Below are 15,738 nucleotides of genomic sequence, written 5' to 3' on the forward strand. Positions count from 1 at the left end.
AAAGATTAGTAGTTACCAGGGGTTATGGGGAGGAAGAGATGAACAGGCAGAACATAGAGGATTTTTAGGGCAGTGGAAATGCTCCATGTGATACTATAATGGTAGATACATGTCACTATAACATTTGTCCAGACCCATAGACTATACAACACCAGAGTTAATGCTAATGTAACTATGGACTTTTGAAGATAATGATGTGTCAATGTAGATTCATAGATTATAACAAATGTACCATTTTGGTGGAGGACATTGATAATAGGGGAGGCTATGCATGTGGGGTCACAGGATTTATGGGAAATCTCTGAACCTTCCTTTCAATTTTGTTGTTAATCTAAAACTGCTCTCAAAAAGTAAAGTCTTTAAAAAACACTTTTAAAAAATGGAGGCTTTGAGTGCCATATGATCTATGCCATGAGTACTCAACTCTGCCATTGTACAAAACAGCCATAGACTATAGATAAATAGACATGAATGTGTTACAATAAAATTTTATTCATAAAAAACAATCTTTGGGCCATATTTGGTTCATGAGCATAGTTTGCCAACCCCTGCTCTATATACATTTGAACTTGGTTTGTCTCTCTGGTTCTTGGCCCTCCATGCTGCTCTGGGTATGAACTATACCTATCATAAGCACCGTGCCCCAGATGATTTGATTGGTGTTGAGGATACCTTAGAAGAGGAGGATTTAGGCAAAACTCATCATGTCCAAAAATGAAAGTTATCATGTTCTACCACCAAAACTGCTCTTCTCACAATAGCCCCTATTATGGCAATTGGCAACATTTTTCACCCAGGCATTGAAGATAGAAATCTGGTTGCTAGCTTTGATTTATCTCACCCCTCACCTGCCAACTGGCTGACAAATTCTGTTGATTCTCTCCCCCAAATACTATTACATCTGCCCCCTCCACTTCATCCCCTTATCCCCCGTCTTAGACCCAGGCTCTGATCACCTCGATTACTGTAATTATCTTCCAGCAAGACCAGATTATTTGCAGTACCCCAAATATGCCGTGATATTTCACATCTTTGCAACTACATATTTCCTTTTGCCCAGAAACCTCTCCTTTTTAAATCCCAACTCAGACTTTCCCTTTCACATTTAATCATTACCTCCTCAAGGCTATTTGGTTTAAATAGTATACCCTTGACAATTCCAAGATATATGTTCCAAGATTCCCAAATTCATGAATAATGAAACATTAAAGTATCCACATCAGAATCTTAGGGCTCAAATAATTAATCAGGCTTTTAAATATTGTAACTAAAATGAACTCTGCATTTCATTACATCATGACTTTAGCAAAATCAACCATAAAGTTAACTTAATCTAATCTGAAAAGAAACAATAAAGCTCTTATCACTTCAGGAAGTTTATTGCAAATATATCCATAAATAAAAAAGGGAGAGCAACCTTGTAGAAATCCTTCTTCCCATACAGTAGTCACACAGAATGCAAATCAAACATGGGTTTCAGCAAAATAACCAATTTGTTCATGTATCAGACCTTTGGAAATCATTGAAACAGTGTCAAATCCATAAATACCAAGAGCCTACCTACTTGTATTATTATATTTGTGTCAATGAACACCTATTGCCAATGAGAACATGAGCTTCTTGGGGACAGGTCCCCTGTTTTGTCATTCTTTTTATAATACCAAAGTTGACCTAACAGAAAGCAACTATTTCAAAAACATTTGGCAATTGGCTTCCAGGCCATCTTCATCTCCAAAATCCTGGCAGTCCTACAAAAACACATCTCTGATGTCACTCCATTACTCCAAAACCTTTGATGGCTGTTCCTAATCTGCTTTACAGGATTATGTCCCCACACCCTGGCAGGGCATATAAAAGTCTTCACACCACAGCCTCAGTTTATACTCAGTCTCATTCTCAGCCTCTCCTCTTCACACACACTTTCCTCAAGCTGCACTAGCTGTTCCCAGAACACTTTTGGACGTTCATTACTTCATGCCTTTGCAAATGCTGCTTCCTCTGTCTGAAAGTTCCTCCCCATCTCACTTGCCTGGAAAACTCTAATTTATTAATAAAGCTCAGCTTAAATATCACTACTTTTGTAGCTTTCCCTGACCACTCCCAGAATCACTGTCTCCATTTGTTTTTCTGTACTAATGTGTTTGTTTTGAAAATATACTAAGCTAATTCTGTGGGGAGGGAAGGAAGGGGTGCCATGTCAATGGACTTACCCAAGCAGCGACTGCAGCACTAGGGCACTACGTGTTAAGCATAGAGTTCAAGCAGCAGTGGGAGGATGGAGCTGGATGACCTTTATGTCAAAAGACGCTATGGTTCCCATCTTTCACACTGCGTGCATGTGTACTCGTGTGTGTTTGTGTGTAAGAGTGCGGGGGGAGCAGTAAGAGGGAGAGAGAAAGGGGGGGGAGGGAGAGACAAAGAGACAGAGACAGACAGAGATCAAAGAGAACAGGGTGGACGCAGTGCAGTAAGAGCAGATGGGCGGACCCAAATTTCTTCCGCTTTACAGTTTTGCAGAGGTCCAGCCTGCATCTAGAGCTGAAGCCAAGGGGTGGGGGATAAGGGGAAGAAGCGGAAAGGGGAGGGACTGCACTCCGGAGCGTGCCCAGCCTCGACTGCCTGACGGATCACCTTCCGCTCCAACATGGCCAGTTCCTCCACGCCGTGACTCACGCCTATTGTGCCAGGCTGGACGCACTCAGACGTGCAGCCCCACAGGTGGCATCAGCTTGGCGAGACGGTTCCCGCCAGGCTAGGCAGTGGAGCGCCGCACAGCGCGCCTTCCCGCCTCCCAGCCGCCGCCCGAGCAGTTCCGACCCAGCGCCAGCAGGCCTGGTCGGTCGATCTTCGAGCCGAAGATGCGGCGGGGTTGGAAGATGGCTCTGTCTGGGGGGCTACGGTGCTGCCGCCGGGTACTTTCCTGGGTACCAGTGCTTGTTATTGTCCTCGTCGTGCTCTGGTCCTACTATGCCTACGTCTTTGAACTCTGCCTGGGTAAGTGGGGCTGGGCACCTAAGGTGGGGAAATTATGCTCCAGCATAATCGTCCACCCTACCCTTCACACTGGTGTCCCCTGTGTTCTCAGCCCTCACTCTGCGGTTTTCCTTTCGTTCCTTGGAGAGCTCCCTGTCTCCAGTCTCTGGCTTCCCACAGTATTTCCTGGGCCCTCCCACGAGGGTCCCACCATGTCGGCATCGCCTCCCACTTAGGGTTTGTTATTTCGTTGCCCTACCCACAATTTCCTGGCGCTTCCCACTAGGGCCCCCTTTTCTCATGCAGGGCAACCACTTGGCGCCTTGTGCTCTCCTTCTGGGAGTCCCCACCCTACCTAATTGAGGAAACAACATACCTCGTGTCCTTAAACTGCCCACTCACACTACAAATCCCACCAATACATCCAACTAGGAGGCCCACCATTTTCCCTCCCACTAGAATCTTACTAGGATTCCGTAGTAGGGACTCCCTACTAAGAATCCCCAAATATTTCCTGTACTCTCATAATAGCTCTCCTTTTACCCACACTGGGTTGCATCCTTTTCCCACAATCCTCTCACACTGGCTGAAGTGCTTCATAACTTCACCCACTTGTGACCCCACAGTATACCCTGTTCTATTTCACTGTTCTCTCCTCATTTCACATAGTGGTAAGCCCTCCATTCTCTTTCTGTGTGGGTTCTCCTCATTTTCTCATCTTCTTTAATGCAATGGGGGTTCTACAATACAACCTTTCCCCTCACACTAGAGCCCCTGATTTTTATCACACTGGGGTTCCCTTCAGTCTCCTGCCTTCCTGCTTGGAGGAGCATTTAACTCCTTCCCATTAGGGGCCCCACATTATTTGCTGACACCTCATACTGGTGACCCTGCTTTCATCATGTGATGATCCTGCCTTTTCCCCTGTCTTCTCCCACTACAGTGATCTCTTTACCTTCCCTCAAGGGTTCCCACAATCTCTCTGATACCTCATCAAAGGGCCACTACTTTTCCAATCATGATTCTTCCTTGTTATTTTTTCTGGGAAACCTACTCCCCACCTCCTGCAGTGCTCTTCCACTGTTAGCCCCACATTCTGCCCTTCTCTTCATTTGGGGTTTCTTATTATTTCCTCTTACTCCTCCCTAGAATTGCATTTGATCCCTGTCTTCTCAAACTGAGGAAATCCCATTCTTTCCCACTGGGGTTTCTAATATTTTCTATCCTTCCCAATGGAAATATCATTTCTTGCTCCCTCTCATTAGAACACCCCTTTTATAATTCTGTGGTCTTCCCTTGTACTGTGTCCTGTCACACTAGGGAGCGTTCCATCCCCCCCCTTATTTATAAAATAATTCCCACAGTATAGCTTGTGCATTCAAACTCAGAATTCCACAAAATTTTCCAACACAAATCTCAAGTTCCTCCCCCTATATATTTCCCACTTGGATTCCCCCTAGTCACCTATCCTTATCACTAAAGGCCTTGTAATGTTCTCATCAACTCACAATGGAGTTTTCATATCATATCCTATCTTGTTACAACAGGACCCCTGCTTTTCTCACAGTAAAATCTCCCCTTATGCTCAGCTTCTCACACTGAAGAATCCTAGTCTCTTCTCAGAAGATATTCCACTAATATTTATTGTCACTTCAACACTAGAATCCCACTGCCAACATCTTTAAACATGTGACCTACTATGTTCCCTATCATTCAGTGTGGAACTCCAGAATATTTCCACTCCCCTCACATTAGGACTCCTGTCCTGTTGGACATCTCCTCCCCTCACTCCCATGTTCTTCTAAGACTACTTATTTATTTATTATTTCAAAGTATTACAGGGTACAAATGTTTTTGGTTACAGGGATCACTTTTGTAATGCTTGAGTCAGGATTAAAAATGTGCCCGTGACCCAGATACTATTCATTGTACCCATTAGGTAGGTTCTCACCCATCCTCTCCTACCTTCTCCCACCTACTTGATTTCCATTGAGTTTTACTTACCTCTATGCACATGTGTGCTCATCAGTTAGTTCCAATTTAATAGTGAGTGCATGGGGTGTTTGTTTTTCCATTCTTTAGATACTTGACTTAGGATAATGTTCTTCAGTTCCATCCAAATTGTTTCAAAAGGCATTAAGTCATCCTTCTTCGTGGCTAAGTAGTATTCCATGGTGTATATATATATATATATATATATATATACATACACATACCACATTTTATTAATCCACTAATGAATTGATGGGCATTTGAGTTGATTCCACATCTTTGCAATTGAGAATTTTGTTGCAGTAAACACTCAAATGCAGGTGTCTTTTTGATAAAATGACTTCTTTTCCTTTTGGTAAATACCCAGTAGTGGGATTGGTGGATCACATGGTAGGTTGACTTAGTTCTTTGAAGAATCTCCATACTATTTTCCATAGAGATTGTACTAATTTGCAGTCCCACCTACAGTGTATAAGCGTTCCTTTCTCCTTGCATCCATCCCAGCATCTATTGTTTTTGGACTTTTTCATAAAAGCCATTATGACTGGGGTAAGGTGATATCTCACTATGGTTTTAATTTGCGTTTCCCTGATGATTAGTGTCATTGAGCATCTTTTCATATGTTTATTGGCCATTTGTCTTCTTTTGAGAAGCTCTGTTCATGTCTTTTGCCCACTTTTTAATGGGGTTGTTTTATTTTTTTCTTGCTGACTTGCTTGAGTTCTTTGTAGATTCTGGTTATTAGTCCTTTATTGGATATATAGTTGCGAATATTTTCTCCCATTCTGTAGGTTGTCTATTTGCTCTGTTCATTATTTCCTTGTCTGAGCAGAAGCTTTTTAATTTAATCAAGTCCCGTTTCTTTATTTGTGTTGTTGCTGTGATTGCCATTGGGGTTTCTTCATAAATCAAGACTCTTTTATTTTTTCATACCAGACTCTTCTCACCTGACAAATTATGGTGGGGGTGCTGCTTTTTTCAACCCCAGGCCTTGACTCCAATTGTAACTTCTTTCTCTTACATACTGACAAAGCAACAGTCTACCCTAGGTAGACTGGGATGAACTAGAGAGGCAGGAGATGACCCTCTTTTCCAATATAGAACTCTTTTTTAATAAATTCTGCATCAGAGTTTGAACTTTTCTCACTTCCTTCTTAGAGATATTATGGAAAATGTAGAAATAGCTCTTTAAATAAATTTAATTAGTTGCCTTCATAGATACAAGTTTAGACTATTTTTCTTTTTCATTACTGTCTGGTACTGAGGTGCATTAAACAGACTATGCAATGACTGGGACGTTTTCTATTCTCAAACCTTACCATTTTGGCTTTTTTTGATGATTAATTGAAGGATCAAAAGTTGAACTCCATTATTATGGTATGAACATTGCTCCTAAGATCAAAGCCATATTGTAAGCATTATTAAACATATTTTGGAGTTTTTCAGCATTGACTCATATAAGTTTTGCCAAGAAATCTTTTAAAGATTAATAATGATAATACCTAACACTTATATAGTGTTTGCTCTGTGCAAAAAAATATTCTAAGTACTTTAGATACATTAACTCTCTATATAATAATTGATTTAATCCTCACAATAACTATATTTGGCAGGCACCATTATTGTCTCCATTGTGCAGATGTGTAAACTGAAGCACAGATGAGCAAACTGAGGTAAAGACCAAGTTAGAATCAGTGTAAATAATCAGCTTTCTGTAAGTTCTTACTTAGTCATATAATATTAAAAGCTGAAAAGAAGCTTAGGACTTATTTATTTTGCTTTATTTAACATACTTACATAGCATTTACTACACGCCAGGCACTATTTCTAAGGGACTGCACACACACACACACACACACATGCACACATGCACACACACACTCACATACATTCACGCACTTAATCCTTATAACAATCTTACAAGATACATGCTATCATTATGCCCAGTTTGCAAACAAATAAACTGAGGAACAGACAGATTAAGTAGCTCACCTAAGGTCACAGAGTTAGTAAATGGCCAAGCTTGGATGGCCACCCTGGTAGTATGGCTCAACAGTCCCTGCTCTTAACCACCACACTATTTTAACACCCTGTCTCCTTTCAGCTAACACAAAGGTAAAAATTTGTGACTCACAGGCCAGATGTAGCCTGCAGATGTATTTTGTTTGGCCTGCACTGTGTTTTCTTAACATTTTGTATTAGTTACTATTATTTAAAAGTCAGGAGAATGAGGAAGCCCTGACTTCCAATTCTGGCTTCACCAGTCTATCGTGTCATTATCATTCTACAATCTTTTAAGTTAATGAGCAACCTGGGTTTCAGAAAGATTAAATCAAATTTTCCTAAAGTCACACATTTAGTAAATAGCGGAGATTTGGGTGTCAAGGCTGCCTGATACCAAGGCCATGCCTTTTCCAGCACAACCAAATTAAAAAAAATGGAGTTTCAGTGTGACTCAAAAAGTAATATTAAGGACCTAACTTCTTTCTGGGGATAGAACCTGATGTCATTTTCCCTAATGTCAAATTAGAGCTGAAACCAAAAGTGATATTTTTATCCTACAATTCTTAGAGTTTGAATTCTGCCAGTTACTAGCCAGGAGGCAAGTTACCCAATCTCTTTCAACCTCGGTTGCCTCATGTGTACCTTGCTTATATGGTTGTCTATTCATACCACAAATACTTGCTTATCACTTTCTATATACCAAGCATTACTGTTGTGAGGTTTAAATAGCATGGTCCCTAAAAAGCATAAATCACAGTTCACAGCACATTTTAAGAGCTCATTAGATAGTAACTTGCCATTACTCTTATTAATAAGAGTATAAAGGATTCTTCTTGACTCAGGAAAATAAAAAGCTTGGACTTTTAGAGAAGGAAGAAAGTAACAGTATCCATTTTATTGGAGTAAAATTTATATAACATAAAATTAACCATTTTAAAGTGTTTGCTTCAGTGCCATTTAGTACATTCACAATGTTGTGCAACCATCACCTCTATGTAATTCCAAAACATTTTTGTCACCCCAAAAGGAAACCTCATAAGCATTAAGCAGTCACTCCCTGTTCCCCACCACCACCCCCAGTCCCTGCCAACCAAACCATTAATCTGCATTTGTCTGTATGGATTTACCTATTCTGGATGTTTTATATAAATAGAATCATACAATATGTGTCCCTTTCTGTCTGGCTTCTTTTAATTAGCGTAATATTTTCAAGATCCACCCACATTGTAGCATGTAGCAGTAATTTATTCCTTTTTATGGCTGAATAATATTCTATTGTGTATGTATACCACGGTTTGTTTATCCATTTATCTGTAGATGGACATTTGGGCTGTTTCCACCTTTTGTCTATTCTGAATAGTGCTGTTATGAACATTCATGTACAAGTATTTGTTTGAATATCTGTCTTAAATACTTTTGAGTATGTACCAAGAAGGGTGGGAATTATTGGACTGCATGGTAATTCTATGTTTAACTTTTTGAGGAACCTACAAAGTATTTTCCACAGTGGCTACACATTTTAGATTTCCACCAGCAGTGTAAGAGGGTTAAAATTTTTCCATATCCTCACCAGAACTTGTTATTTTCCATTTTTTATTGTACCTATCTTACTGAGTATGAAGTGGTATCTCATTGTGTTTGAATTTTATTTCCCTAATGACTAAAGATTTGAGCATCTTTCCATGTAATTGTTGGCCAATTATTTCTTTGGGAAAATGTCTGTTCAAGCCATTGCCCATTTTGAAATTGGGTTCTTTGTCTTTTTGTTGTTGAATTATAATATCTCTTTATATATTCTGAATGTTTGACCCTTATCAGATAAATTACTTGCAAATTTTTTTGCCATTCCATGGGTTGTCTTTTTATTTTCTTGGTAGTATCATTTGATACACAAAGTTTTTTAATTTTGATAAAATTCAGTTTATCTAGTTTTTCTTTTGTCACCTGTGCTTTTGTTGTCATAACTAAGAATCCATTGCCAAATGCAAGACCATAAATATTTTACCCGTGTGTTTTCCTGTAAGAGTTTTATAGTTTAGCTCTTACACTTAGGTCTTTGATCCATTGTGACTTAATTTTTGTATGTGATGTAAGGTAGGAATCCTGGCAGGTTCTTTTTTTTTTTACTTTTTCTTTTTTTGGATATGCCTACCTAGTTCCAGCACCATTTGTTTGTGGAAGAGACTATTCTTTCTCCACTGAATGGTCTTGACATGATTGTCAATTGACCATAGATGTATGCATTTATTTATGGAACCTCAATTATGTTCTATTGATTTATTTGTCTGTCTTGCCAAGTACCACACTGTGTTGATTACTGTACCTTTGTAATAAATTTTGAAATCAAGAAGCGTGATTCCTCCAACTTTCTTTTTTTTTTAATTGTTTTGTCTATTCAGATTCCTTTGCAATTCCATATGAATTTTAGGTTAACCTTTTCCACTTCTTCAAAAATAGAAGTTGGGATTTTGATGGGAATTGCACTTAATCTGTAGATTGCTTTGGAGAGAATTGCCATCTTAGCAATATCAAGTCTTCCAAGCCATGAACACGGGATGCTTTTCCATGGATTTAGGTCTTTAATTGCTGTCAACAGTGTTTTGTAATTTTAAATGTATAGTCTTGAGCCTCCTTGGATAAATTTATCCCTAAATATTTTATTCCTTTTGATGTTATTGTAAAGGGAATCATTTCATTAATTTCCTCTGCTGATTGTTCATTGCTAGTACATAGAAATAGAACTGATTTGGGGTGTTGCTCTTGTATTTTACAACTTTGCTGAATTCATTCATTAGCACTAAGATTGTTCTTTGGATTCTTTACAATTATCTATATGTAGAAACATGTTATCTGGCAATAAAGATAATTTCACTTCTTTCCTTTTTTGGATGCCTTTTATTCTTTTTCCTGCCTAATTTCATTGGCTTGAACTTCCAGTACAATGTTGAATAGAAGTGGTGAAAACAGGGATCTTGGTCTTGTTCCTGATCTTAGGAGGGAAGCTTTTAGTCTTTTCACCATTGAGTATACTGTTATCTGTGGGTTTTCCATAAATGCTTTTTATCAAGTTGAATAAATTCCCTTGTATTAATAATTTCTTTAGCATGAGCATTTTTTTCATTAAGGTGTGCAGAATACTGTCTAATGCTTTTCCAGCATCATTTGAGGTAATCATGTGGGGTTTTTTCCTTCATTCTATTAATATGGTGTATTACATGATTGATTTTTGTATGTTCAATTGCCTTTACATTTCTTGGATAAATCCCACTTGATCATGCTGTTTAATCCTCTATTGTCACAAATTATGTATTTATACATTGTGTGCCCCTTAAGATAGATTTAGCATTATTGTTTTATGGATCTATATTTTAAATTGTATAGTAAATAAGAGTTAAAAACCAAAAAATAAAATAAAATAAAAACCAAAAATGTCGTACTACCAACTTTTATATTTACCTATGTGGTTAATTTTGCCAGTGTTCTTTGTTTCTTTGTTTGAGTTACAATTAGTGCCCTTTCGTTTTTACTGGAGAACTTCCTTTGGCATTTCTTGTAGAGCAGTTCTACTAGTAATCAACTCCCTCAGCTTTTGTTTATCTGAGAATGTCTTCTTTTCTCTTTCGTTTTTTGAAATATAGTGTTGCTGGATATAGAATTCTTTGTTGACAGATGTTTTTTCTTTCAGAATTTTAAATATGACTGCCTTCTGGCCTGTACAGATTCCGAGGGAAATCAGATATTTGTCTTATTGAGTATTTCTTCTATGTAAAGAGTCACTTTTCCTGATTTAAAGATTTCCTTTTTGTCTTTTTTTTTTTTTTTTTTGAGACAGAGCCTCACTTTGTTGCCCGGGCTAGAGTGAGTGCCGTGGTGTCAGCCTAGCTCACAGCAACCTCAAACTCCTGGGCTTAAGCAATCCTCCTGCCTCAGCCTCCCGAGTAGCTGGGACTACAGGCATGCGCCACCATGCCCGGCTAATTTTTTCTATATATATTTTTAGTTGTCCAGATAATTTTTATTTCTATTTTTAGTAGAGACGGGGTCTCGCTCAGGCTGGTCTCGAACTCCTGACCTCTAGCGATCCACCCGCCTCGGCCTCCCAGAGTGCTAGGATTACAGGCGTGAGCCACCGCGCCCGGCCTTTCCTTTTTGTCTTTGTCTTTTCATAGTTTGACCATAATGTGTCTAAATGTGGATATCCTTTAATTTATTCTATGTGGAGTTTATTGTACTTCTTAGATGTTTAGATTTGTATCTTTTATCAAATTTGGGAAGTTTTTAGCTGTTGCTTTCTCAAATACTCTTTCTATTTTCTCTTTTCTATCCCTCTAGAAGTCCCATTATTACACTTGATGGTGTCCTACAGGTCTCTTAGACTCTGTGCATTTTAAATTTTTTTTTCTCATTCTGCTCCTCAGACTGAATAATTTCAGTTGGCCTGTCTTCATGTTCACTGACTCTTCTGCCTGCTCAAATCTATTTATTATTAAACGTCTCTAGTGATTTTTTTATTTCAGTGTTATCCTTTTCAGTTCAAAAATTTCTATTTGGTTCCTTTCTAAAATTTCTGCCTCTTTGTTTATATTCTCTATTTAATGGGACATCATTCTCCTGGTTTCCTTTAGTTCTTTTTCCATGGCTTCCTTTAGCTCTTTGAGCATATTTAAGACAGTTGATTTAAAATCATTTTTCTAGTAGTCCAATGTCTGGGCTTCCTCATGGACAGTTTCTGTTAATTTCTTTTTTCCTGTTAATAGGCCATACTGTTTTGTTTCTTTGTATGCCTTGTAATTTTTTGTTTAAGAACTGTGCATTTTGACCATTATAACATGGCAACTCTGGAAATCAGTTTCACCTCCTTCCCGGGGGTTGGTTGGTACTGCTTGTCATAAGTTGTTTGCTTGTTTTGTAACTTTACTAACCTATATTCTAAGAATTGTATTCTTTGTTGTGTATGGTCTCTGAAGTCTCTGTTCCTTTAACCTGTAGTCAGTTTGGTGGAGATTTATGAATACCTGAAGTAAAAAAAAAAATAGAAAAGAGGAAAAAATGTACTTTACAGGCTTTGCAGATTGGCTCTATATTGGAGTACTTCTTCAACCCCTTAGCCAGGCTATTTGTAATTGTGCCTTAGCCTTCACTCCTTGTGCAGTGCCTGAAGGCCAGCTAGAAGTGAAAAATAAAGGTTTTCTCAGGCCTTTTCTGAGCATGCATCCCATCTTGGGTGTGTGCATGCCCTTCTCAGTTCTATAGCACACATGGGAGCATTTAAATGCCTCATTCCCCCACTTTTGTTAACCTTTTTCCTACCAGGCTTTTTGGTCTGTCTATTGTCAACTCTTGTCCCTTTCCCCAAACTGCTGTTGTCAATACCTGTCCCTTTAAGTGCTTCTGACAGAAACCACCCAGGAAGCTGCCCTATCCCTGGAAATACTCTGAGTCAGACAAAACACAGGGAACCCTTTGCATTGGCCTTTGAGTGAGCTACCAGATGGGTGAGGCTCACAACCACTGCTCTTTGAGAGTGTGGTCCTTATTGCACCCTCTGGCGTTGGAAACCTGCACCACAAATGTGGGCTACCATCCTCACAGCCTCTGCTGAGCTAGGATGTGGAGGATGGTAGGCAGCCTATTTTAAATGTCACAACATTCTCTTACTACAAAGCAACAGCTCTTTTCTTCACCAAGTCTTTCCCCCTTGTTGTTGTAAGATTTTTACTTGATTTCAGAGTTCTGCAAAAGTTGAGTCTGACAGTTTTTGCCAGCTTATTAGTTGCTTTGGAGGAGGGATGGCAGTCTAGAATTCCCTACTCTGTCATTTCGGATGACCAACAGTATCCAGTTTGGGATTAAAAAACAAAAAGGTCTAGGAAATAATTCTACTCAAAAGGAGGAAATTCATTAGAGTCAGAAGAAATGGAAACTGATAAGGCAAAAACCAAAAGGAACGTTTTCTAGAAACCAAGTTTCTACGGAAGTAAAAGCTGTCCATTCAGCGCTATATGAATCATCGTATTACCACATCTAAAATATTGTTGTGTCATTCATATGTCAAACAATTAAATGTATCACACCTGACTAATAAGGTATCATACCAAGCTTCTAAAATAACTCCAATGGTTCTTAAACCTGGCTGATAATCAGAATCACCTGCTGAGTTTTTTTTTAAATACAAATACCTGTACTTCCACTCAGAGACTTGTTAAGTGAAGGGAGCCTTGGAATCTATATTTTTATCATGTTCCCTAAATAATTATTAAGATAATCTAGGTTTGAGAATGACTGCCTAAAAGGTAAATGAGTGGCTAGTATGAGTAACTTTTTCAGAGGAGTAAATGAAGACTGGCATGATTAGCTTGCTTTTGACAACAGAGAACACTCAGAAATGTATCTCAGTTCCCTATTTCAAATTCTATTCCCTCTCCTAACTTAGAGTCTAAGAAACATCTAAGAGAAAAAGTGGGAGTCCAAGTTATTCATTTTGACATTGAATGAATTATTTTTAAACTATCATATATAATTTTGGGAATCCATACATTTTTTAATCAGAATTGTTTTGTCCTAAACTGTTACAAAACCTCACTGAACAATTCACCTTTCTCAGAAAAATGATATAAATAGCTAACAATAATTGATTACTTATGTATAAAACACCCATGTACTTTACACATATTTTATCATTTAATACTTATAACAACTTGATAACATAAATAATTTTATTCTTATTTTACAGATGAGGAAACTGAGGCACAGAATAAATAATTGATTAAATAACTTGCTTTAGGTCACAGAACAAGTAGGTGTCAGAGTCAGAATATGAATACATACCAAAGTGTATGCTGTACATCATTACAATAAACTCCCTCCACAAACATTAACTATTAATAAAAGACAACTTCATTCTGTGAGCACTCATCTCACTGGACTCTTAATATTTTCAAACTTCCCACCCTCCTTTCACAAGTCCTTTTGAACTACACTAATTCAGTAGCCACTAGCCACATGTGACTATTAAACACTTGAAATGTGGCATCTGAATTGAGATGTGCTGGAGCATATAATACACACCAGCTTTCAAAAACATAATGCAATATATATATAATATCTCATTAATAATTTTTATATGATAACATGTTTAAATGAAAATATTTTTATATATTGGATTACATGAAATATATTATTAAAATTAATTTTACTTGTTTTCTTTTAACCTTTTTAAATGTTTCCACTAGGAAATTTAAACTACCTGGCTCACATGATATATCTGTTGGACAGCACTGCTGTAGAGTTTCTTCCATGTCCTTTCTATGATTGTTGACCTTCCACATTTAGCCCAAAATTAGGCTTATTCTACTCATACCCTTCTGTGGCCCGTACAATATGCATCTACTTAAAGGAAGTGATGAGATATGCTTTGGTTTTAACACAAGTTGTCTGTGATGAAAAGCCATTTTATGTACTCCATCCTTCCGTAACTTTTCTCTATACCTAGCTACAAAGAATCAGTGAATAGATGAGAGAAAAAAGGAGAGACAGTGTAAAATGCTATTTGATGATAACTCCAGTCTTTTAACTCCCCAGTAGCAAACTGAAATTTGAAAAAACAGAGCAGGTGTGATTACATGTATCACCTCATCACTCTGTAATCATGTGTGGCAAGTTACCCACAGAGTGGCTAAATGTACACTTACCTAAGAGATTTGCATTAAGTATTCATTTTGTAAAAGTTCAGTGTGACTCTTGTAACATTTTCATTTTAAATGTGACTGAAGTATTTTAGCCTTTTCCACTAATAGTACAAAAGGCAATATTAGAAAAATAAAGGAAAGGCAGAACTACCAAGATAAATGCCACAGTCTTTTAGAATAAAGGCCCCCTTTTTTCCTCAGAAGTATGCAACTTCCAACAGGGAAAATTGCAAGAAAATATTTTTCCCTTAGACTTATTGACTTCTTACAGAATTTCAGGTGTGAAAAAGACTTTAAAAGTCAATTCCACTGCCAAACTAACATCTGAATGTCCTCTGCAACGCTTTGAATTGTCTGTAGTGGAAAACACTCCTTCCCAAGGCTGCTGGTCATTGTTGTTGTCATTTTTCACCATTTTTATCATTTTTTCTTATATTCAGTTAAAATGTGTTAACCTGTAGCTTTTGCCCATTAGTTCTATTTGTGTGCTCTGCTCTTGGATCACATAAACCAATCGCACTTGCACATTAAGAGTCCTGTCATTACTTAAAGATAGTTGTCTTCTACCTGGAGAATTCACTGGTTCCCACTCATTCTTATATGTACATATTGTCTCATCCCAACATCTACAAGTCCTAGGTGATCTTCCCTCACCCACAATGCTGTAGCAGGTGACTAAGCAAATGGGAGTTAGGACTTCCACCTCTTGTTTAGAACAAGTGTTCAGCCAGAGGTAGAAGGAGATATACTAAACAGCAATTTATCAGCTACTCTTTGTTAATATTGGTCTTCAAGCAACTCTGCTCTCTCTCACTCCATTTTAAAGAGATGTTGTTAGCCCAATTCAGGGCCTATTGAAATCAATGCAGACATACAACATGCATGTGCAAAATCACAAAGTCCCAGGCTGACCCATCGAGTCTTCTTGTTTACCCTTCTATTGTATCGTCAAAGTAGAGTATGTGCCTCTTTCAAGCATTCTTAACCAGGATTCTTTAACTGGAAAAAAAAGGAATTAGTATCAGTCTGTAGGCAGGTTTATTAGAAAAAAAGAAGAAAACATCATCTGGTCCGATTTTTA

The 15,738-nt window shown here is 38.1% G+C and overlaps 1 protein-coding gene across 4 annotated transcripts in view; it reads left to right on the plus strand.

The window, feature by feature from the left end:
• The first annotated feature begins 2,451 nt into the window (after nucleotides 1-2,451).
• The window catches only part of ZDHHC15 (zinc finger DHHC-type palmitoyltransferase 15), a 98,620-nt gene continuing 85,333 nt past the window's right edge, over nucleotides 2,452-15,738 (plus strand). For 2 of the 4 annotated variants that reach the window (XM_045538107.1, XM_045538105.1), the window contains exon 1: nucleotides 2,734-2,994. In XM_045538107.1, the coding sequence (XP_045394063.1) occupies nucleotides 2,859-2,994 (136 nt within the window). In that variant the 5' untranslated portion in view covers nucleotides 2,734-2,858. Of the gene's footprint in view, nucleotides 2,995-15,738 lie in introns of all 4 variants that reach the window. The other 2 variants (XM_045538106.1, XM_045538104.1) reach the window with 2 other exon arrangements.

The sequence above is a fragment of the Lemur catta genome, chromosome X, assembly GCF_020740605.2.
Source record: "Lemur catta isolate mLemCat1 chromosome X, mLemCat1.pri, whole genome shotgun sequence".
NCBI classification, from domain to species: domain Eukaryota; kingdom Metazoa; phylum Chordata; class Mammalia; order Primates; family Lemuridae; genus Lemur; species Lemur catta.